We start from the raw sequence: 22,729 nt of genomic DNA on the forward strand, positions 1-22,729 counted from the left end.
TCGAGGCATTTGTCGGCCTGTAGGTCTCCAATATTTATAACTGGCTCGAAGCAGCCATGGCGTCGCACCTCTGGGTTGTTGGTGTGTCGCTGTCACTCACTGCCACGCTCTTCGGAACGCTGGGAAAGGTGTTGCTCAAGCTCGCACACACATCGTCTCAGGCTTTGTCTGTTAAAGCGGCCGCCACGGTGTGCGTATTCCTACTCAACCCCGTATTTGATGCAATGAGCTACGCGTACGCAGCGCAGGTGAGAAAAAGATATATGTAACGTGGCTGCCAACTCGTCTTCTAACGAACCTCATTTTTTTGGTGCAATTTCAATCACTAGTCTATCTTGGCGCCAATGGCTGGCTTTAGTGTCGTGTGGAATATCGTGCTGTCACCGTATCTGCTCAATGAGAAGGTGTCCACACACGACGTTAGAGGATCGGCGGTCATTTTGTTCGGCTGTGTCCTTGTCGGAATTTCGGGAAGTCACGATACACCAACACACCACAGCGCCGAGCTGTTTGCTCTGTTTCAAAGCCGTATCTTTCTCGAGTACGCCGTATTCGCAATTTGTTCAGCGGTGGTGGTAAGTCTCGATAAAACATTTCTTCATGGTGTTGCCTGGACGTGCTGAAACGAATGTGCTGTTGCTGTAGTTGGTCTGGATGATCTGCAGCTACGAGAAGAAGAGTGGATGGAGAAGGTTTGCATTCGGCGCTCTATCTGGCCTCATCGGTGGCAACCTTTTTTTCCTTAAGGTGCGTCATTGGTGTTGGCGGTCAGCTACCACCCTAGGTCTCTAAAACTTACGGTGGCGCGGTGTAAATGGGTTTTTAGGCCTCAGTTGAATTGCTGGCTGAAGGTGGAGATGTTTGGGCAAACCCGGAGACATACATCATTTTCGTATCTGCGCTATCCTCGGCCGGCGGTGGTATCTACGTTCTCGATCGCGGCCTGCGGGAATACGATGCGCTTTATCTCGTAGCGATCTACCAAGCGTTCCTCATCCTCATCGGCTCTATTTCAGGTGTAATCTTCTTCCATGAGATTACAGGTATGAACTCATGGTGGCAACTAGTTGTCTACCCTTGCAGTATCGTTACGACGGTGGGTGGCATCATTGTCTTGTCGGAGAAACACACAGAGCACTGTGATCCGATATACCCCAGCAGTGCGATTAACGGGGCCAAGCAAGGTGAAATCTCGCCGCTTCTTGTCTCGAACGGAGTCAAGAACGGGTTCAAGCACGGCTCGATTGAGGCTGTTTAGAAGCGCTGCGGAAATCGAGCAAGTTCTGCAGCTCCTGTAGGGAAGAAATAGCTCCAGTAACAAATACTCGTGTACTACAGGTACAGGCAATCGATAGACGTCTGGCTTTCAGTGAGTGTTCCTAACTGAATGAATACCAGCAAATGTATTTTTTTCACGCAAGTCTCCGATACTAAAGGAGGGTACGTTACTGCCTACGACAAGCTTACACCTAGTTGCAGCAAGTAGCTTTGGCGTCTGGGTCAGGGAAGTACATACCAGCAGCCTTGAGCTTTCGATTGATGAAAAACATGGCGCCGGCGATGATGGCCACGAGCGTCACAACGAAGCCTAGAATCGTCTGCAGCGTCTGCTGGTATTCTTCTTCCTTCTTCTGGGCCTTGGCGGCTTCGCGCTGGGCACGAGTCTGCTTCTTGCTCTTGCGGCTCCGACGCTTCTGCTTCTTTTCGGTCTTTTCCGTCTTCTTTTCTGGCTCACCCTTTTCTGCTTTATCCAGACGTCCCAAGTAGCGCTGGATGCGATGTCCCACCTCGGCGCGGCATCGCTCCGACACTTTCGTGGGGTCCGTTGGGTTCTCCTGCACCTGCTTTAAGCACTTGGCCGACATCTTGGAGAAAATTTTCTCCATAGCCTCAGGTGTCAAGCGCGGATCGATCTCGTGCACGGGCACGGCATCATCCTCGCTCGGAGTCTCAGCCATCTCCGCTTGTGCTTCTTCCTCGACAATGAGGTCGCTGTCCACGTCGATTGCCACCTCCTCGTGCTCAGTGTTAGCCATACCCACGGCGGCAAGTACAGCCAGCGCCACCAGAAGCAGAGTTAGGAATCCTCGACGCATTATTCAACGACCAAGGGATTGGACGGCAACTTGTAGAATGACACGCGGCATGGGATCGTTTTCGACGTTTACCCCTAATTATGAGTGAAAAAAAGCACTTTTTATTAGGTATTAATTCAATGAATTTGTGTCTACCACACTACGCACTAAAAAAGGGCGGGTCAGACTTGAGTCCGTATTCTTGGCTTGATTTTTCTAGGAGAGCTCAGTCGGTGTCGTCCCTAGCAAGAGCTTGAACAAGAGCATCATGACCACCATCTTCGACGGCTACGATGAAGAGTATCGCACGCTGACCAGCGACATCTCCAAAAAACTTAGCGAGATTGCATCGTACGAGGACCAGAAAGGTGCATACATGTTGAATTCAGGGTTGAACGAACGAAATTGTAGTGATCTTAAATTGCTGGTTCTGTTGCAGACAAAAAGAAGGCGAGCATCGTGCATGTAGGAGACTTGCTGACACAAGCCACACAACTGGTAGGCCGGAAGAAATGCTGGTGAAAACTAGGTGGAGGCTGGTGTTAGCTACAACATTAACGCTTACTTTGCAGATTCAGCAGATGGAGCTGGAGGTGCGGAGTTTGGACGCAGCCACCCGTCGTGAACTCTCGAAGAAGGTGGACCAGTACAAGAAGAGTTTGGCTTCACTATCGGCGGATCACAAGAAAATCCGCGAGAAAGAGGAGCGCGAAGGACTCTTTGGCGACCGCGATGGCAATGCGGTACGGAGGACTTAATGTTAGAGACTTATGGGAATGGCTGTCAGTTTTTGCTAATCAACTTGCTCAATGACGATTATAGGCTTCGGTGGAGCATCGGGGTCGCATGGCAGCAGCTACCAACAAGTACGTCGGCTAAAATGCTGTGAGGAAGTGCCAACAACTACAGGAAATTAATGAATGGCGTTTTCTCTGTTTAGGATGAAAGGCACCACAGACAAGCTGGCTGCTGCACGAAAAGAAATCGCTGACACGGAAGAAGTTGGTGCGTCAACACGCTCACCGATTCTTTAGAACGATAGCTGACTCACACCTGTCTTTCTTTTACGTAAGCACTTGCAATTGGCGAGGAACTTGGTCGAAATCGCGAGAAGATCGAAGCTACACACGCAAAAGTCAAAGGCGTGAATGAGATGGCTCGTCGTGGAGGAAACATCGTCGGCCGCATGTCAACACGAGACAAACGCCAACGAATGGCTCTGTCGATTGCTGCAGGGTTCATCATCATCGCTATTTTACTGCTGATTTACTTTGGCATTTTCAAGAGGAAGTAGATACAGAACCTCGCCTGACATGGCGATAAGCCGGGCTAATTTCATTACTTTGTTCACATACACTGAGCTGAATTTAGAGTCTACGTACGAACTCTTGCCAGGCTTCTCCGCAGATCCCCACGCAGACTTAGACCGCAAAGCGCTCGTTAGTTTCTTGCTTGAACGTTTGACCTCCAGTACCCGCAGCATCAGCTGGACGCAGGGACCGCTCTTCAGGGGTATCTTTCGCTGTTGGGGACTTTTTACCCTGAACATGACCTCCTTTCGAGAGGTGGATCGGAGCATAACCAGTCTGAAGACGTCGGCGCTGATGGAAGACCAAACCGAGGCAAAACAGAGCAGAAACTGATGCTGCTACGACTGCTATGGGCGTCCGAGGCGCAGTCTCTTTCGAATCCGACTCTAGCGGAAGATTGTTCTCATCAAAGATACCAATCGCTAGCTTGCTGCCGTAGAACTTGCCGCTGTTATACTCCTCAACAATCTGTGCACGCTCGTCGTCTTGAAAAGGAATTGAATGAGCAGCAATGCATGCAAAAGGCTCGGAACAGCAAGCCTACCTGAGAGCGAGTGGCGCTTGTAGCCCTCCAGCTTCCAACTAGAGCCATTTTCGTTCGCCAAAAGGATACTATAGAACTCCACCTTGGGCATGTCAAAATTGCAGCTGCAGCCAGATTGAATGATCGTGTTAGCTGCTCTGCTTGGGGCAAGAAAATAGTGGCAGAGCTACAATACCTGTCGCCTATTGCCGTCGCTGCAGCCGGAAGACAGTCGGCCAGTGGCGCCAGCTGTACGAGCATAGCGATTTTGGTACTGTTCTCTGGTATTGTCTTGGACTCACTAGCCGATATGACGCTCACCGGCCTGTACGCTGCGTCGCCCAACTTCTGGTTAAGCTTGTTGACTCCCACCTGGCACGTGCTAAAGAGCTCCATACACAACGGGACCGTGAGCATTGCGGCCATATCCAGTCCCAGACATTGAGTAAAGTCTGCGCTAACGCCTGCAACCCAGTACACAGCCGCGACCGCCACTACCAGCGACCTCATCTCGAATCTTCTGGCGAAAGGTCGTGGCTCGAAGACCAAACATGTGCAGTATTCTATTTGATAGTTCCCAAGAATTTCGACCAATCACTTTCGCGAACCGTTGGTCCAGCAATTGACATCCCGAACATGACTCCACCGATGCGGAAGGACGGTGATGTGCTCGCCATGGGTATCGAGGGCAGCGCCAATAAGCTCGGTGTAGGCATCATTCGCTACTGCGCTGACGGCGAGACGGAAATCCTGTCCAATCCACGCAAGACATACATCACGCCGCCGGGCCAGGGCTTCCTGCCTCGCGAGACAGCTTGGCATCATCAGAACCACGTGGTGGGCATCGTCCGTGCGGCGCTGGCGGAGGCCGGTGTCTCTCCGAAACAACTAGACTGCATCTGCTACACTAAAGGACCGGGAATGGGTGGTCCACTGCGCTCTGCTGCCGTCTGCGCGCGCATGCTCTCCCTATTGTGGAACAAACCGCTGATAGGCGTCAACCACTGTGTCGGACGTACGTAAGCTGCGATCTTTGCAATAATTATTGCAGTTGCTTATTCGCTGGGGCCATGCTGCTGTTTACAGACATTGAGATGGGTCGGACGGTGACCAAGGCTGCCGATCCCGTCGTGCTATACGTCAGTGGCGGCAATACTCAGGTCATCGCGTACTCGATGCAATGGTGCGAAAGAAATGACAACTTATAGAGACTGGAGAAGATGACCATTACGCTGATATATTTTACACTGTGCAGCTACCGCATCTTTGGCGAGACGATCGATATCGCCGTTGGAAACTGCTTGGACCGCTTCGCGCGAGTGCTGGAGCTGTCGAACGACCCAAGTCCCGGATACAATATTGAAGTCCTGGCGAGAGAGTACGTTTACAAGTAGTTTGCAGCGCAGCTTTTTGACGGTTCTGACGTGTTGGTTTTGATGTATGTGCTGCGATTCAGAGGCGAAAAGTTCATCGAGCTGCCGTACATTGTGAAGGGCATGGACGTGTCATTCTCGGGTATCTCGACTTTCATCGAAAAAGAAGCCAAGTACGTCGAGAAGCTTTGATTTGCTCTGATTAACGTGTGCAGCGCCTTACACACGTGCTTTTTTTATACGTTCCTGTAGGGACAAGATCAAGTCGGGCGAATGCACAAAAGCAGATCTGTGCTATTCGTTACAAGAGACGATCTTCGCCATGCTGGTGCGTTGTTTAGCTCCTTCGAGTTATTCTTTGCGTGTAAGTGAGAAAATGCTGATGAATCTTTCGGTCATGCTTCCAGGTGGAAATTACGGAACGTGCGATGGCACACTGTGGCCAATCCGAGGTGCTTATCGTCGGTGGCGTCGGATGTAACTTGCGTCTTCAGGAAATGATGGAGATCATGGCGAAAGAGCGCAACGGACGCGTCTGTGCAATGGACCAGCGCTATTGCATCGACAACGGTGCGATGATCGCTCAGGCTGGAGTCCTTGAATTCCAGTACGGAAAGACCACGCCACTGAAGGAGGCTACTTGCACGCAAAGGTACGAGAGAATCATTCTCAGTCTGTAGGCTGCTGTTAATATGGCACTTACGGCTGTCTACTCATGCAGATTCCGTACCGACGAGGTTCCTGTAATTTGGCGGACTGATTGAACAGGATAGCTGGAATCGGCAGGCAACGCAAATATGACCAAACTTTGAAGAGTCGTTTTATCCTTACTTTATTTTGGAGAAGTGAACGTCATGGAAGGAGATACTGGTGTCGATCAAGGAGCAGATCAGGATGGAGATGGAGATTTCAGTACTGCCCAACCCGAGCGCTCAACAGTGCCAATAACTCGTATGGAGGCTCTGATCCAAGCCATTTCGCAGTACCGGGACGTCTATCCTGTTGTTCAGCGAGCAGTTCAGTTGCTACTCCCAGAGCTGTGCGATAGAGATGCTGATGACGAGGATATCACTAGCAGCATCCAGGCTTTTATCAAATCAGGGGCACTGGTGGAAACAGTTCGTGCGATGAGTGTCAACCTGGACTCCCCTGCGTTTATTGGCCCGTGCGTTGAGCTGCTCGTTGCTCTGGTGAATAAAGCTGGTAAACTCATTGCAGAGGCTTTATGGGAAACGGGTAAGCTTTGACGAAAACTGACATATACCGCGTGCTAATGCTATCGGAAATGCGACGCCTTAGAGATATTGGCTGTTCTCGACAAAATTGTGCACAGTGTCATGTACCAGAATGAATCTGTATGTGTTCAGCTTGGTATGACACTTGTAACTAAGCTTTTGGGGAACTTCAAGGCGATCGGAGACGGAGTGTGGACTCAGCTTGTTTCTACCACAGCACAGGCGATGGTTTGAGATCTTGTGTTTGCCATTACTGCGATCTGCTTTGAAGGGTGTACCTGAAGCTGCTTGTGCCCGCATGCTCTGATAACAGCTCGCGAATCCGCTGAATGTTGATCTACAATCCGAGTGCTTGTTGAGTTTGAAGCTTCTTTTTCAGCTGAAGATCGATCGTGCTGTGCCCGCTACCACCGCGAATATCATTTTGAAGACGTTGGACCAGTGCTATCGACAGCTTGTCGAGATAAACAGGGCATTTGCGTCAGCTTCCGTGGTAATTGTCGTTCGGTACGTGGGACTGCTCTACGTCTACTGTAGAGCTGGCAAAGGCCTAATGACGAATTTCGGTTCAACGTAGGATACTTGATGCATCTTCTCGAACTCCCCACCTCGGACACCCCGCAGCAATTCTAGCAGCAGCGCTTCATCACTATCAACTTGCGAAGGATCTCGATGAGGTATTTTGCTCACATTGTACCTCTTTTTTTTAATTGTTGAATACGTTTTTTGCGATTATTGCTGTCGATGTAGAGCTACAAAGTCTGCATCGAAAAGCTAATCCAACAACCGCTCCATGCTGCTGTTCCGGACTCACTAGCGCGGCTGAGTAAACCAATGTTACCTCCTGCTGATTCGTACGCAGTATTCAACCTTATTCGGTTACTCGAGCAGTGTTAATACTTGGCTCATGAACAGGGACGCAGAGGATGGAGCGACGGCATTGCAGAATGCAGCCATGAAGCTTTTGCTCGCTGTAGTGTGGAGGTTGATCTGGTTTAGGACGCAAACTTGGTGTAGGACTGACTTGTGTCTGTTTTTCGTCGTTATAGAGAAGAAGCTCGTGCATTTCTGGACCGTGGAGGTGTAGCGATACTCGCGAAATTCTTCACGTCAAGATCAACATTAAATAACGCAGCAATTGAAACTGCACTAGCGCAAACACTGTACTACGTGTCAATGCACTGGCCTGATGAGATTTGGAATGTGATTCAAGCCAGTGGCACCGGCCTAAGCAAGTGGATCGAAGTGATTAGCAAGCGATGCGAAGATGAGAACGATGTGCTGCTTCATTACCTTCTGGCAATGATGAATACGTTGCTCCACTGCGAAGAATTTTCAAGCTCATTTGCAAGAAGTAATGTGGCGGACATTTACCTGTCAATCCTCGACAAACATCACCAGGTACGTTCCATCTATTGATCGTTTGACAAATAATTTCTCTAACGTGCTGGGTTTACTACAGCTCCCACTGTGTACGCGCCTTGTCGTGACTGCTCTCGCTTCCGTATCTGGGATATGCCCAACAAGTTCATTGCCGTAAGTACCGTCTAGTTCAGGGCTCCTTGAGCTGCTTCTCTAACAAATACTGACTCTAATCACTTTGTAGGGCGCTATGTGACTCAGTTGCAGAGACAATCGCTCTCGAAGACGATCGTTCGTTTCAGTTGGAATGTGTGAAGGCGTTAACACTCCTTGTGTCTCAGCAAGATGACAATCAAACCCTCTTCTCAAACCAGCGTATCCGAGATATAGTTCGCGTCATGCGCTTAAAATTGATGGACGGACAGTTGACCGCTGCTATGCTCAACCTCGTCGTGAACACATTGGTAATGTACCACTACTCCGATGTACTTGTTATTCACTTTAGGTTCTGTACACTCACCGGACATAATGCAACAGCCGAACAGCAAAACGCGAGCGAACTTCATCGATCAAGGATTGTTGCAAGTTGTTTCCAAGGCGATATGCACGTACCAATGGAGCTCTAAAGAGGCTGCGGGAACGATAGCTCGGTGGATAATTTGTGATATAGCTCACAAGCTTGACGTTTCCAGAAATCTCAGCACCCTCGAGCCTCACGGCCACCTCGCTCATGGCCACATGCTCACCGCACCGGTAAGTGAGCATACATAGCTCCCAGAAAGCCATTCGTCGTGCGTAACTTGTGCATTTCCCTTTTTAAACCACCAGGCTATGTCAATCGAAGCATTGAATGCGTGCTGCTGTGTGGTAGGAGCTCTTGCAGGCGTTAAACCATTCCTTTCTCTTTTGGTGGAAGAGGGCGCAATCCAGTGTATCGTTGGCACGTTGCGCTACGCGAAACAAGAGCTTATGGTACGCAGTGAAGCCTCCTTCATTCAACTCATCACGACCTGCTTTTATGCAGCGAACAACATTGTGAATGCTCCGGTGGTGGCACAAGTAACTGATTCGATAACAGCGGAAATTACGACCAATGCGATTGACGAGCAGTCGATTTACTCGCGATTGGTTGCCAGTGGTGCAGAAGATGCCATTATTGGGTGTCTCGAGGAAGCGTTGCGAGTGAACAAGTTCCTGTCAGTACTGGTGAACGGTGGCTGTCGGTTGCTCCACGCTGTATTCGCTTTTCCGATATCTACAAGCAGTGAGACAGAAAACCGATGGATCTCTGTGGCCACCTCCATTTTGCAGAGAGGAGACACGCAACAGAGAACACGAGAGCTGCTGTTTGGTACAACATTGATGGTCTTGTCGCGAGGGAAGCGCTCCGGCGAAGCAGCTACAGGACAGCATGTCAAGATGGTGAAAGTAATTCTTGGCGTTCTGACCGAGTCGATACAACATGAAAGCAGCTGCACCTTGAGTCAAGCAGAGTGCGTTGGAGCCATTCGCGTGCTGGAAGAAGTATCGAAAACGTCCGATTCCCTGCCAGATACGCTGGTTTCGAGATGTCTGGGAGTGCTGGGAAAGCTCCTAGGTGTCTTCATTTTATCGTCTTCTACCACAGCACAGGAAAGTCTGCGGTTATTCGACAATGCTATTGCACTATTTGCGACAACTAGTTACGTGAATAGACTGGTATGTCGGCTAGATAAATGCGCGGCGAAGGAAGAGGTGATCGATGGTACGGTAATGGTGGAGATGGCTGAAGATTTTAAAGCTCTTGAAGCGTTGTTGCTTTCCAGTCAAGGAAAGAAAACGATTGATAGTCATCATAGACTCTTTTGTCACCTCGCCGCAGTTGTTGAGAGTTTTGCCGAGTACGAACAAGCATTGGGAGACCGTGCACCGTTTTTTCTGGAGCTGGGATGTGTATCCAGTCAACTTCTGCCTACAGCTCAACGAGAAGAAGTAATCAACGCCGCGCTGTGTCATTTTGCTCAGAATACGGCGTGGCATTCCATGCGATGGATAGCTGCACTAGCCGACAAGGGCTCAAGCGAGTTCACGCTTATCGTCGAGTTTGTTCTTCTCCGAATTGTTTCAGGCTACTCGATTCTTGAGCCGCCATTGCTGATGGAACTTTTGGACGCACTGAACTTCCTCCTTCGCTATAGTCAATGCAGAAAAATCGTCCAGACGTCCTCGCATGTCGAAGAACTCCAGAGTGTCTTGTGGGAGCTTGTTCGCGCCGATGTTGCACACATGGATGCAGGAGCTGAAAAGTATGATGCTGCAGTATCCCTGCTCGGCATCGTCTCGTCTCTGTTATCATTCTCGAGCGAGATATTTTCACTTCAGTCCCATGAGAATGGATGCGATTTGCTTGTTCGCTTTTGTCTCGGAGCGTTGGACAGCCGTTTGGTGGATACGAAGTCCGATATGACGAAGTTCGCGTTAGTGGAGGAACTTCATCAAAGTACCGGCTCCATCCTTCAGCACTGCGTAGCACTTGGCGCAGAGTATGCACGCTCTATTTTACAACATCGAGCAACACGACAAGCATTCAACATTTCTATCGGTACCGATAGGAAGATTTACGGAAAATGGTGCTTGGTGGTGCTTGGAGCTATGATCCAGTCTCACGGCCTTCTTTATGCAGAGAAGTTGCTAAGCTTATCATCAAATCCGCTTGAGCTTTTAGCCGACCTCGTGGAAATCGGCTTACAAAATTCCGACTTGCTTTCGTGGAAGCGTTTTCTGGATTGTATCGCACTGGTGAATGGCTCGTCCCACTGGCAAGCAGACTGCAACGCATTATTTAAAAAGCTACAGGCGAAGGGCTTAATTCCTGGACAAACTACCATCACGAATTCTCGGAAGGTGAACCAGTTTATTGCAGATACTATTACGCAACTGACCTTCAAGTACGGCCAGCTAAGCTTAGATACATCGCCGCGTGATGTGGGTAGCTGTTTCCAAGCAATCGCTCGGTCTGGATTCTCTTTCTACGATCTTTTCATGGCATCACCAAATTTCGAAGCCTCGGAGTACTCTACGATTGTTTGTCTTCACCTCCAAATTGCTCGGCTTGTTGGGCTCAAAACAGATACCGAGCGAAGTATCATTGAGGAATCGACTGTCAGTATCAGGAAGCTTCTTAATCCTATTTGCATATCGGATGAAGCGCTTGCTGACTATCTCGATTTGGCGGCAATAGTGTATCTGTCCTCTTCTGTTCGAGCAGCGGCGTGGCTCTTTATCGACGCCACCACTCACGTCTTATCCAAGGCGATACAAAGACTTACGACTGGGTCGGTTCGTTCGAAGAGTCTTGAAAAGAGTCTGTTGAATTGTTTTTCTTCCCTTCGAGCTGTGTATGGCGCTCGGTGGGAAAGTGGAGAAGTGAAAAGTGCTCAAGCACTTCTGAAAATCTTTTCATCCGATACATGGTCCCAAGAACGACTGTTAGAGTGTGTGTTGGTGCTTCCACAAGGTCTTGTTCATCTACTTGAACTCGTACGAGCTGCACCTGCCACCAGTGGTCAAGTGATGATGTTTTTGTTTCATCGCATACACGACATTCGTCACAAAACGCAGCGTATTGGTGAGCTTGAACTAAGCACAATTCTCTCGTTGGTTAAGCGTAATGTTGCTGGTAGAGTCGGTGTCACTTTTCAACGAAAACTGAGAGAAGTTTCTGGAAGCGAGATGTTGCGTTGTGCTCTGGAAATACTCGAGCTGTGTGTGAGGCGGAAGAACTGTGCAGAACTTTGCTCTGATCTCGGGGGTATCAGTATTCTGTACGATGTCCTGTGTGCACCTTCCCAGTACGAAGACATCACTCTTTTGGCACTTGAGATCTGCTGCTGTCTAGCTGGTTCTGGAGCCGATCTGACGCATGAAAACTCCACTTTTGCTCTTCAGCGGCTGCTCATTTCCGTCGAAACCAAGGTGGATTCTTCTCGTTCCCGCTTAGTAGCTCTCGTCGTGGAGTATTTCTCAGCGGTTGATGTTTCTGCTTTCAACTTGCCATTGATTCAGCAGTGTAGGACTCAACTTTTACCTATATCATCAAGATCACATGAGGAGAGCGAGAGATTCATTCAGCAATTGTACATTGCACAGCAGAAGCTTTTAAGACGAACAGTAAAACCCCAAGGCTTCAGCACAAGTTCGAAGCCAAGCAAGTCATCTCTCAACGAAGGCGAAATACGGCGTAGAATCCTCTCGGGTTGTCGAACTATCGTGCAGTGCACGGATGGACAAGGTGAAAACTCGTATATTAACGTGAAAACTTCGGGTAAAAGCGTGACCGAGCCACGTGAGTATTCTCGCCTACGCGAAGCTATTGAACAGCTCAGCTCCGTATTGAATGACTCTAACATGGCGATGAACCGCAAATACCTATCAGCGCTGGTGCCGGTACTCAGCGAGATCCTTGTTCTCCATACAACTACGACGACAACAATGTGCACCATAATGAAAGTGCTTGAGCAAGTAGCATTTGTACACCCGTCGATCATGCTCTCCAACGACCAGCTTGACATTCCGACATTAGTTGCCTCCTGCTCGCTGCATCATCGAGCGTCGCTCCCGTTTGCGCGGAACCTCTGTCGATTTTGCAATAGTATTAGTGCAGAATTGACGAAAGATGAGTTCGGGTTGGCAGTATCGCTGGTTCCCTTATTATTCGAGCTGTTGGAGCACTGGAACAAAGATTTTGAGATCGTCGATCAAAGCCTAGCAACGTTACCGGATTTGATCTCCGTGATGCGAAAGGAGGAATTTAATGATCGTCGCAGTGGTGATATACTTGCTCTCCTTAACGCTGCAGTGGCGTCTTATACTGGCAACAGCCCAACGTCATGGAATTGGCTGAAATGTATGCTGGTTGCTCTCAACAAGATCGATAAGGTGGCTATAGAATCCGCACAAGACACGATATGCACGGTGATTGGCATCATTCGCATGTACGCGAGTCATAATTTCATGGTGGAGAGAGCTGTAGAGGTGTTGATACGCATGTATGTCGAGAAACGACAGCTCCCTCTTCGACACCTTAGCGAATCGGACGGTGTTGAAGTGCTGCTAACCTGTTTGAAACTGCACGCCAATGATGAATCAATTGTCCGAAGTTGCCTCAAACTAATGGTAAGCTTGGTCTCACGCAGTGAAACCTTACCTAGAACAGTTGATCAACTGGTGACAACAGAAGCTGCCGCTCCGATCCTACTCGTATGCAAGGAGAATCCCGACAATCCCTCAATCTGTGGAATGTGCGCTAAGCTGATGCACCAAATGGTTCAATCGTTCGAGAAGCAACCTGGAAAGAAGCTTCACATTTCTGTGCTACCTGGAGATACATCAAGAAAAAAATCTGAGCTGTTGACGCATCTTCTGGAAGCTGATATTCTACCGTTGATATTCGACTTACTGGATAGTTGTTCAAGTCGCGGAGATTATCATTTGCTCGGATCGCTCTTGCTATTACTCAAAAGTCTTACGAAAGACGAGCGCCTACGAGACTCTGCAGAGGTTTTACACGGTCTTCAAGAACTGCAACAGACGATTGACCGTATTTGGGAAAAGAATTCCGACCGTGTCTTAATAGAATTAGCCGTCGACTGTCTCGTCAACTTGGCTTGCTCGGATCGTGCGCTGGGCCATGGATGGAGGGAGTTGCCGATGTGGCTTCTACAGCTCGCGGAATCCATTCACAATCTAAAAACACAGAACACCGGAATGTGCGTCGAGAAGCTCATTGGAATACTGGGAAGACTCGCTCTTGATAGCGCTACAAGCAACGCAATTGCACCCAAAGGATCGTTCACTATTCTGGAATTACTGGAGCGCGTGGGGGAAAACTATTCACTAGAGCAAGCACTGTATGGACTGTTATGTGCATTGTGTGAAGACATCTCGTGCGCCCAGATCTTGATAGCTTACAACGCCATCCCGATCACCGCCGAACGAATAATCTGCCATGTTCGTGACGAGGAAACGCTGTTAAGCAGCTTGTGCTTTTTCGATCTCTTGGCTCTTAATAGTGGCGAGAGCTACCGTGCTTTGCAAGATGAAATCGCATTTAAAGCCCTGGATTTGGCTATCCAAACATATCCCGAGATGACAGGAAGCCAAGTGTATCGTATTGCAAGCACTACACTTGAGAAGGTGTCAGCATTAGACTACCAGTCGACACGAACGAAGCCTGGAGCAGCCAAAATGCTGAAGCCTCAAATCCAGTTTCCGGACTCGGAGAAACCTTTCCACGACTTGCTTCGTGAAGGAGCGAAGTTTCGGGTTCTCTGGGAAGCTAGACCCGCAATAGTTGAGAATATTCAGATACAACTAGCACCAAGCGGAGACTATCTACTCTTTCGACGCAAAACATCAAGTCAACTACCGCGAGTTGAGCGCATTTTCGTCAGTCAGCTCGAAGTTTGTCCGCAGCGTTCACTAACGAAGCCTTCGTCACCCTCGAAGACAGTTCTGGCGCAATCTTTACTAAAAAAACACTTCGAAGGAGATCGTGTACTACGTTTAAGGGTTCGCGACGAGGACGTCTTGATCAAGACGAACAGTGCTCGTGAGAGAGTTCACTGGGATCAAGCACTGCAATGGCTTGTTTCACGTCGCGAGACTCGAGCGTCGCCTGTCCATTCGCCCACCCAGGCTCGTATGCATTCTTCATAAGCATTTTTAGCCAACCTAGGTACCACGCAAACTTAAAGTAGAATTCTAATTATGCGCAGAACTTGAACCTCTTGCTGTTGATAATTGAATCATGGACCGCGGTCGACGAGCGGAACCTTACAGCAATGCTACAATTTGGACTCGAGAGATCGCTAGAAACCTCGCCAGTCACCTGAGTCGAGTGTCCAATGCTCATAGCTGTGTCGACACAAGGTCTCCGAAATCAACGCGTCTCCCTCAGTTCCATCACCCGAACGCTCAGAAGAGATGTCCGACAAGCCCGATGAAAACTCGACAACCGCTTATGACTTTAACTCGAAATTCTCCGAATCTTAACGGCGACCAGGAGCTCGAATTCAGTGGAGGAGAAAACGCACGAGAAGATATCGAGGGCGCCTCAACGTCAAGCCTCAGCTCAGAGAGAATCGGGAAACAAGAGCCCGTTCATGGAAGTAAAGGTATTCCACATTTTAACACAAACGATGGGCTTGATATTAACTAAAACATTTCAGATATACCAGCAGTTAAGCCTCCAGCAAAGAAGCGCACTGTTAATGGAAACATTAGCGATCTGACCACATATGATTCCCCACAAAGACACCACGTAACGCATGACTACTACAAAAGACAAGAACAACGAAAGATCTGGCAAGAAAATCAGGTAAAAAAAAGTTAGGTAAAAGCGTTAGAAATATGTAAACACTTCTGATTCTAACTAGCTCGGTGACGTGTTGTAGGCCCTCAACAAACGGCTGCAAAGTGCAAAGGCTACTCTAAACTTCAAGGAATGGGAGAAGGATGGCAAATGGACTCGGGAGTTTCTGAAAACCCAGGAAAGAAGAAGGCATGTGCTTCAACAAGAATTACGTAGAGCTCAAATCTCGCCACAAGCTGTTCTCCGAGCCAAACCGTTAAAATTGCTCCACCATCACGTGAAAGCCATTGCATTAGACTCAGACAAGAACTTAGGATTGTCTTGTTCATTGAGCGCTCGAACTTCGGCACGCCGCGACTCAAAGGGTGAGTTTCTACTTGGTAGTCGAGGTGGTTTCGAAGCAACACTCCAGCATCCGAGTGCTGCGAATCATCGACGCATCATGAAGTTGCGCCAGCACAAAAACACGCCTCTCAGCCCAACCAACGCTGCAAACGCCATAACGACAGAGGAAGTATCTGCTGGTACAGTTGATTCAGCCACAAGTGCAGCATTTATACCGAATAACGAGATTGTTACGGTACGGTTCACATTTTCACGTGGACGAAGTCGAAGTACGGATACCGCCTCGAACGGCTGTGAGCCATGTGATCAACCAGAACCATTGGTAGTGCGAGAAGGTGACAGAGACATGATGAGTCTGTCAGGAGCATATTCTCCGGGAGCCGAATTAGAATCCGAATTGAATGCCGCTGCAGTGAATGACTCGATCGATCAACCGCAAAGCGATTCAGTGTATAAAGCTGATGCTGAAGCCGTCGACAACACAGCAGCAGAAGAATGCGAATGCTATCAAAGCGACGCGGACTTTTACGACAATAAATTGCAAAGTGATGTTGCTGTACTATCCGCGAATGTTGTCGAAGCAGATACCCAAGCGGAGACAAAAGATGCAGATTTTGGATCCCATAACATTGAAAAAGAAACTCAAGCTCTGGACCATTTTAAAACGCCATGGTCCCATTCCGACAATGAAGAAGAGAAAGGAAGCTATGATGATGACAACTTTGATGAACATGCTCTTTTGTCGGCCCACGCAACCGAGCAGCAACATGACAAACTCGAAGCTAGCGGATACGCCAGCGAGTTCGAGGATGAAGGCCACGAAGACGCTATTGATGCAGCCCATATAGAAGATAAAGACGATACCATTGGTCCAATGCAGGAAGAAGATGACGACGAAGAAGAGTACTCCCGCGACGACTTTGAGTGAGCAGCAAGTTGAAGTGACCTAAATTTGTGATTTAGTCCAAGTAGACGTCATTTGAGTATCTCAATATTCAAATTTGTTTTACCAATGGCGACACCTACGTCCAGGCGCTCGTCGATTAGCTCCGTGACGTCGTCGGGAAGGCGACGCATGGACCAGTCGCTAGCGGAGATTGCGTCATCGCTAGGCCAGCGCACACCTGACCGCTCGCAAGGCAGCGACGACAGCGTCTCAGCGCGCTCCAGGCAGCTGGATTTTGGTAGCGTGGACGATGGCAACGTGGACGAGGAGCAGATAGAACAGGACAACGCTGGGAGTACTGAAGCAAATGAAGAGGTGCAGGAAGTGCAGGAGGAGCAGGAGGAGGTTGAGGAGCATAACCAAGCCCAAGAGACTGTTGCTACGGCTCGTCCTCGTCCGAGAAGGTGAGGAATGTGGTGGATGCACTCGATCCGAGACAATACTGAACTGTTTATCATTGTGTTGGTGATAGGGGGCGCCGTGGCACGGTGTTCTGGAGTGCGGAGGAGGAGGAATTTCTACGTCGCGGAGTGGAGAAATATGGTATTGGCAAGTGGAAGAAGATTTTGATCGATGGCAACGACGTGTTCTCGAGTCATCGGACTAATGTCGATCTCAAGGTAGAAACGAAGTAGTTTTTATTTGTTTAGCCATGCTGACTTTAGGTAATTATGCAGGATAAGTGGAAGAATATGTGCAGGATCCCTAGTCGAAAGCGACGGAGGAAACCGGATACGGCGAGTGAACCAGAGGAAGAAAGAGAACCGAGAGAGATTCGAGAAACTGCATCGTCGGAACATAGTTCTTCCAGGCCCCGTCGTTTCGCTGCTGCCAAGACTAAGACCAGGACTACGAAGAAGCTGATTAATGCTGATGCCGACCAAGCGAGACAGGTGAAGCTGAAGCTGAGCACTGACAAGTCTTCGCCCGAGGTACGTTATGCTGTTTGTGGATATTTCGGATAACCACTAATGGGTCTCTTTGGATTGTTGCAGTTCGCTGAAGTCAATGTGGACTTGGACACGTGCAAAGATGTAGCTGCTCTTAAAGCGAAGCTGCGGTCAAGCATCTTGTCGGACGCTTCACCTGATAGAGACATTCAGCTGATCGGACTCAAGTCCCGAGTCCTGTTCGACGACAAAGAAGAACTCTCGCGCTGCATCGCAACCAACGGTGCTGATTTCTTTCTTGTTTTTGAAGAAAACCCGGAAGAGTTTGTGTAAAACCGTGAACAATAAAAAAAACATTTATGCTGAAAGATCAAAATTTTCTGCTTACCGCTGCATCCCCTATGCATAGTTGGCGAACGACATGTGATCGAGCGCCCAGCCTCCGAATAACGCCCTTGCCCCCGGTTCCTTGTCCTCCATTCCAGCACCAGCAGTGACAACGAACGTCATGAAATGGTCAGGTGATGGATGCTCATATTTCGCTACAGGTGCGTTGCGCCAGTTTGTGATCTGCTTGGTCCGCTCCTCGACGCTCAGCTTGGAGTCTGAGGCCAGAGTCTGGTCCAGTCAGTATTGGAATGTTCTAGTCTCCTCAACAAGAGAAGGGCTACGCTAGTGGAGACCTCGCAAATTGTGGGTTGATTGGCCAGAGCACGGAATCAAGGTGTCTTCATCACGAAACGAGGTCACTGTCTTGCCCAGATTGAAGTGATCTTGGTTGGTTAAGTACGAGTTGATCGACATGGTGACGATTGGGATGTCTGCTTGGGGAAGAATCAGCTTCATCGGCACGAATACGCCGTGGTCGTACCCGCGGTACACGAGCTTAGCTTTGATCTTGTTGTTCTCGAGCTGTTCCTTCACGCGTTGAGCGAAGACAGGGTCACCCTTAGCAGGGTATACGATATCGTAGGGAAGCCGCAGTAGTCGTAGACCATGTCTGGGTGGGCGATCTCGAATCCGTAGCTGTTGGACTCGAAGTGTGCCGAGACAAAGAGGATCCGCTTGGGCAAATTCTCGTCCTTCGGATAGAGTTTCCCGAAGATTGAACTCAACAATTCTACAGCCGGACGAGAATCACGCCTCATTTCGTCGAAACCCGATGAAAGTAGCCACAGAGGACCAGGACCATGCGAGACGGCGACGACGGGGGATACATATTTGATCGGTGGTGCTGTTGCTTGTTGAGGTGCGAGCAAATTGCTGAATGAGACGAGGACGAGCTCGTCATGGAGGAGCACCAAGAAACTGGGCTAGTCGTTCAGGTGTTGAACCCAGGGGTTAATGGTAACTCCAAGTTAATATTGTGAAAATATCACCTGTAGACCAGTTTATAAAACAAATACCACCTAATATTTTCTTCTGAGACAAAATAATATTATTAAATATCAACTTAATATTAGTTAAAACGATCTTAATTTTTCAAAGGTTGCGTAATCTGTTTAAATCCACCAACCAGATGTCGTTAACGTTCGACTAACTAACGTACTACTAATCAGCATGGAGTCACGGACAATTGGGAGAGTGACGGCAAGGTTGGCGTCGTGTGTTGGCACTTCTGAGCACATTAGTCTAGCGTCACAGGCTGCATGCTTATTAAACGCTCGATGTGGACGAGGCTATCGGTAGAGAACAAGAACAAACACCTTGATTTCGTTCTATCGACATTAAACAACTGCAAGTTGCAGTTTTCCATCTCGATCGCCTTTGTGTCACAATGAAATACTACATGTAGAGCAAATACTCGTCAGTTCTACCGAAAGTATTCTTTTGTGACAAGAATCGTACTTGAGTGGGAAATATCACAAAATATTAACTAGTATCTAATATTTTCAAATCTGCGAGCTAATATTAAAATTTTAATTTAGCTTCTAAGAAAACAAGGTACTACTAATATTCAATATCTAAAATAGTACTATTATTAAAAAAAATATCATATGATATTTGGTTACCTGTTCACGGTTGGATTCGCAATCGCAACGACAATGGCAGATCCCAAGCTATAATACTTTCAACTCAATGAGCCTTTTGATCTTTTCATTAGGACGGTCTCTTCGTCATGTTTGACAGACACAAAGGAGTCGCGGAGGCCCCATTGCAGCAATTTCAGCTGATGAATACTTTAAGGAGTTGTATTGATTATGAAAACTGTACATTCAAAATGGTGTCTGCCGCTACAACTCGTCCTTAACCGCACCGCTCAAATTTGAATCAACTCCCCAGGCATACGAGGCGAAGGACATGTGTCCGAGTCCCCATCCACCATTTAGCTTCTTCGCAGCAGGAGCGTCCTCTTCCATCCCAACACCTGCGCCAACAACAAACGTCGTAAAGTGATCTGGCGTGCGATGACATTTCATGGCGTACGGTGCCTTCTTCCAGGCGATAACCGACTCCATCCGCTCCTTGTACGTCTGTGTAGACTCACTCGACAGCGTCTTGTCCAACCAGCTCTGGAATTCGAGCGCCCAGGGCTCGATCGGATGGCCCTCGGGGAACCAGTCGGCGTACATATTGTGTGTGGCTTGGCCCGACGTAATGATCAACGTGTCCTCGTCACGAAGCGGAGCAAGAGCCTCGCCCAGCTTGAAGTGGTCGTTCGGATCGAACATACGGTCGTTGATAGACATGGTGACGATGGGGATGTCAGCCTGTGGGCGCATCAAGAACATGGGCACGAATGTGCCGTGGTCGAGCGGGCGATCCACGAGCTTGGACGTGATGCCGCTTTGCTCCAGTAGCTTCTTCACTCGTATAGCGAACTCTGGATCGCCCTCGGCACCATACACGAGCTCGTACGCCTCAGCGGGGAAGCCGCTGTAGTCGTAGAACATCTCGGGCGATGCGGATTTCGAGATCTCCAGACCGGTGCTACGTGCCTCCCAGTGCGCCGATATGAAAAGGATACGCTTGGGCAACTGAGCATCATTCAAGTAGATTCTACTGAAGATATCCGCCACGTTCTTGGCAGACTGTGAGTGCTTGTCCAGTCCTTCAGCGCCTTCGTCGAGCAGCCAAAGCGGCCCTGCTCCGTGTGAGACGGCGACAACGGGATGACGGAACGCGTTCATATTACCAGAGATGAGTTCGGCTTGGGTAATGGAGGCCCAGGGTGCAGCAAGGAAAAGTGCGAAAGCCGATAAGAGACCCATGTTGTGGACGACGAAATGGCACTGCCATCAGAGGTACCGTATATCGTTTACGGCAATCGTCACCATCATTAGCGATGGTGATTGGTTGATCTTGTCGCGGCTAGGCATGATAACGTGTCACTTAATACGCAATCATTTCTAAATAAATAGAAATTGATTCAGATTAAATATACGTTCTACAACACCGCTTTTGATCGCGATTATCAAGCCCTATGGGTACCGTAAGCTCAAGGAAGCTTACGTCCCTGTAGCATGGAGACTCGCAAGTGTGGAGGTGTTGATGGCTGGTATTAAAACGAAGTCTTTACTTTGAACTGAAGTGATGCTGCAAGTTGCGCTATTTTTTTACAAATCCGAGAGCGTTATCAGACATAAAAAGTACGTCGACACAACTAAAACCACACCAACAGAACGCTCATTTTGCAACTCGCCTTAAAACGCATAAGCCACTGCCACCCACAACACAACCATGGTCGTCTTCCACCACCCCGTCGTCGCCGTCTCGCACGGCCCCGGTCCACTGTGGCTTCTCTCGTCGGGCTTCGCCGGTATGAGTAAGAGCAGTGTGCCCGCACGCACCCTGACCACTACGTTCGACAAGCTCTACCCGAAGGGCACGAACCTTCCGAAGCGCATTCTGTACGTATCCGCCCACTGGGAATCTGAGAGCAGCGGCTTCGAGATCTCTGCTTCCGCCAAGCCCGACATGATCTTCGACTACTACGGCTTCCCAGATGAGGCCTACGAAGTCAAGTATCCCGCCAAGGGGGACCCAGACTTCGCTCAGAAAGTCAAGACGCAACTCGAGAAAAACAACATCAAGGCCAAGCTCGTGGACCGCGGCTTCGACCACGGCGTGTTCGTGCCGATGCTTCTGATCCGACCGCAGGCCGACATCCCGATCGTGACGATGTCCATCAACTCGCGTTTGGGCAACAAAGCGCATTTCGACTTGGGCAAGGCTATTGCACCGTTCCGCGATGAGGATACGCTGATCTTGTGCTCCGGCCAGGCCACTCACAACATGCGCGCCAGCCGCGACCCCAACAATCCCCTAGAGGACTGGGCTGCCGTGTTCCAGGGCTGGCTGGATAGCACTTTTACAGAGGAGTCCAAGCTGAGTTACGGCCAGCGTGGTGATCAGATTATCAACTGGCCTAGCGCCCCTGCTGCGAGACTTGCGCACCCGACGCCCGACCACTTTGTTCCGTTCGTCGTCGGTGCTGGTGCAGGCATGGAGGAGAGCAAACCAGAGGCGGAGAAGCTGTTCGGTGGGTGGGGAATGGGCCACATGTCATTTGCTACCTACGCCTGGGGTGTCGAGCATTGAAGCGGCTACGACTCATGTAAGCTAATACCAATTACCGAATACTTGTCTTGATAAACAGTTCTTCCCTGGACGAGTGCGACTTGCACACTAAACCAAATTATCCTCGACATAATACAGTGACCTTCCTGCTCCAGCTCGCTTGTATGAATTGCTACAACATTCAACGGACGTTGCATTCTGTGTCACTTAAAACCGCACAGTTCAGAAACTTCGACTACAGCTCCTTGGCCTTAGCAAACCGCCCCACTGGCGGCGCTACCTCCTTCCCGTCGTCTTCTTTCCATGCAGACAAAATGTAGAGCCCAATCACGATATTCGCAGACAGCACAGCCGTGAAACCACTTTTTATCAGCAGTACCACAACAAGTATTATAATTACACCACAATATTGTCTGTGCACAAGTTCCATCAACCAACGCACCCCCATGCATCCGCGTATTGACTGCCCGGCTCTCCTGCAAACAGCACACCATCAGACGCCACAGCAAGTAAAAAAATATGAAGCTGCGTACCTGGTGTGAATAAGCTGCGCACGCCGTAAAATGTGCTCAACGGCACCACGAGCATCAGGATCGAGAAGACGACCAGCTTCTGGAGCACCATGCGGTTGTGCGCGCGGTTGCTGCACGACAATCACCCCTACGTCAGCTGCATTGTCTCCTGCTGCGTAGCGTGTCCGCCTTCCACTCACCCAGCTGCACGCCGCTGCATGCCGCTCAAGCTCTTGGTCTCGCTGGACATTCTTGATCTTTATAATGATGTCGTCTTGGTTTCATT

The 22,729-nt window shown here is 49.2% G+C and overlaps 10 protein-coding genes across 10 annotated transcripts; 5 read left to right on the plus strand and 5 right to left on the minus strand.

Moving 5' to 3' along the window:
* Positions 1-56: 56 nt before the first annotated feature.
* Positions 57-1,258, plus strand: PITG_05590 (uncharacterized protein; the record flags this gene model as incomplete). Its single annotated transcript, XM_002999170.1, has 4 exons — positions 57-248; positions 330-575; positions 646-747; positions 827-1,258. The coding sequence occupies 4 exons, from the start codon at positions 57-59 to the stop codon at positions 1,256-1,258; spliced, it is 972 nt and encodes a 323-aa protein (XP_002999216.1).
* On the minus strand, positions 971-2,117 carry PITG_05591 (uncharacterized protein; the record flags this gene model as incomplete). The annotated part of the gene is made up of 1 exon (XM_002999171.1): positions 971-2,117. The coding sequence occupies one exon, from the start codon at positions 2,034-2,036 to the stop codon at positions 1,470-1,472; it is 567 nt and encodes a 188-aa protein (XP_002999217.1).
* A 170-nt stretch (positions 2,118-2,287) lies between these two features.
* Positions 2,288-3,369, plus strand: PITG_05592 (uncharacterized protein; the record flags this gene model as incomplete). Its single annotated transcript, XM_002999172.1, has 6 exons — positions 2,288-2,443; positions 2,515-2,573; positions 2,648-2,818; positions 2,898-2,941; positions 3,016-3,080; positions 3,149-3,369. 6 exons carry the CDS (start codon positions 2,344-2,346, stop codon positions 3,367-3,369), a joined length of 660 nt encoding a protein of 219 aa, XP_002999218.1.
* Positions 3,370-3,845: 476 nt separating this feature from the next.
* On the minus strand, positions 3,846-4,304 carry PITG_05593 (uncharacterized protein; the record flags this gene model as incomplete). Its single annotated transcript, XM_002999173.1, has 3 exons — positions 3,846-3,853; positions 3,930-3,997; positions 4,105-4,304. 3 exons carry the CDS (start codon positions 4,302-4,304, stop codon positions 3,846-3,848), a joined length of 276 nt encoding a protein of 91 aa, XP_002999219.1.
* A 252-nt stretch (positions 4,305-4,556) lies between these two features.
* On the plus strand, positions 4,557-9,704 carry PITG_05594 (O-sialoglycoprotein endopeptidase, putative; the record flags this gene model as incomplete). Its single annotated transcript, XM_002999174.1, has 15 exons — positions 4,557-4,923; positions 4,995-5,091; positions 5,164-5,286; positions 5,365-5,454; positions 5,534-5,609; positions 5,689-5,933; positions 6,357-6,517; positions 6,581-6,636; positions 6,896-7,023; positions 7,566-7,917; positions 7,979-8,052; positions 8,123-8,169; positions 8,549-8,635; positions 8,957-9,576; positions 9,684-9,704. The coding sequence occupies 15 exons, from the start codon at positions 4,557-4,559 to the stop codon at positions 9,702-9,704; spliced, it is 2,544 nt and encodes an 847-aa protein (XP_002999220.1).
* A 2,566-nt stretch (positions 9,705-12,270) lies between these two features.
* Positions 12,271-17,775, plus strand: PITG_05595 (uncharacterized protein; the record flags this gene model as incomplete). Its single annotated transcript, XM_002999175.1, has 10 exons — positions 12,271-12,851; positions 13,068-13,157; positions 13,674-14,319; positions 14,816-15,032; positions 15,087-15,235; positions 15,312-16,498; positions 16,607-16,924; positions 16,993-17,140; positions 17,198-17,452; positions 17,516-17,775. 10 exons carry the CDS (start codon positions 12,271-12,273, stop codon positions 17,741-17,743), a joined length of 3,819 nt encoding a protein of 1,272 aa, XP_002999221.1.
* Positions 17,776-18,082: 307 nt separating this feature from the next.
* On the minus strand, positions 18,083-18,761 carry PITG_05596 (uncharacterized protein; the record flags this gene model as incomplete). The annotated part of the gene is made up of 2 exons (XM_002999176.1): positions 18,083-18,328; positions 18,358-18,761. 2 exons carry the CDS (start codon positions 18,556-18,558, stop codon positions 18,083-18,085), a joined length of 447 nt encoding a protein of 148 aa, XP_002999222.1.
* An 883-nt stretch (positions 18,762-19,644) lies between these two features.
* PITG_05597 (uncharacterized protein) lies at positions 19,645-20,541 on the minus strand (the record flags this gene model as incomplete). The annotated part of the gene is made up of 1 exon (XM_002999177.1): positions 19,645-20,541. One exon carries the CDS (start codon positions 20,539-20,541, stop codon positions 19,645-19,647), a length of 897 nt encoding a protein of 298 aa, XP_002999223.1.
* Positions 20,542-21,068: 527 nt separating this feature from the next.
* PITG_05598 (uncharacterized protein) lies at positions 21,069-21,952 on the plus strand (the record flags this gene model as incomplete). Its single annotated transcript, XM_002999178.1, has 1 exon — positions 21,069-21,952. The coding sequence occupies one exon, from the start codon at positions 21,092-21,094 to the stop codon at positions 21,950-21,952; it is 861 nt and encodes a 286-aa protein (XP_002999224.1).
* Positions 21,953-22,074: 122 nt separating this feature from the next.
* On the minus strand, positions 22,075-22,706 carry PITG_05599 (uncharacterized protein; the record flags this gene model as incomplete). Its single annotated transcript, XM_002999179.1, has 4 exons — positions 22,075-22,293; positions 22,374-22,407; positions 22,465-22,574; positions 22,644-22,706. 4 exons carry the CDS (start codon positions 22,691-22,693, stop codon positions 22,167-22,169), a joined length of 321 nt encoding a protein of 106 aa, XP_002999225.1.
* Between the last annotated feature and the right edge of the window lie 23 nt (positions 22,707-22,729).

Source organism: Phytophthora infestans, genomic scaffold (assembly GCF_000142945.1).
Source record: "Phytophthora infestans T30-4 supercont1.7 genomic scaffold, whole genome shotgun sequence".
NCBI lineage: Eukaryota > Oomycota > Peronosporomycetes > Peronosporales > Peronosporaceae > Phytophthora > Phytophthora infestans.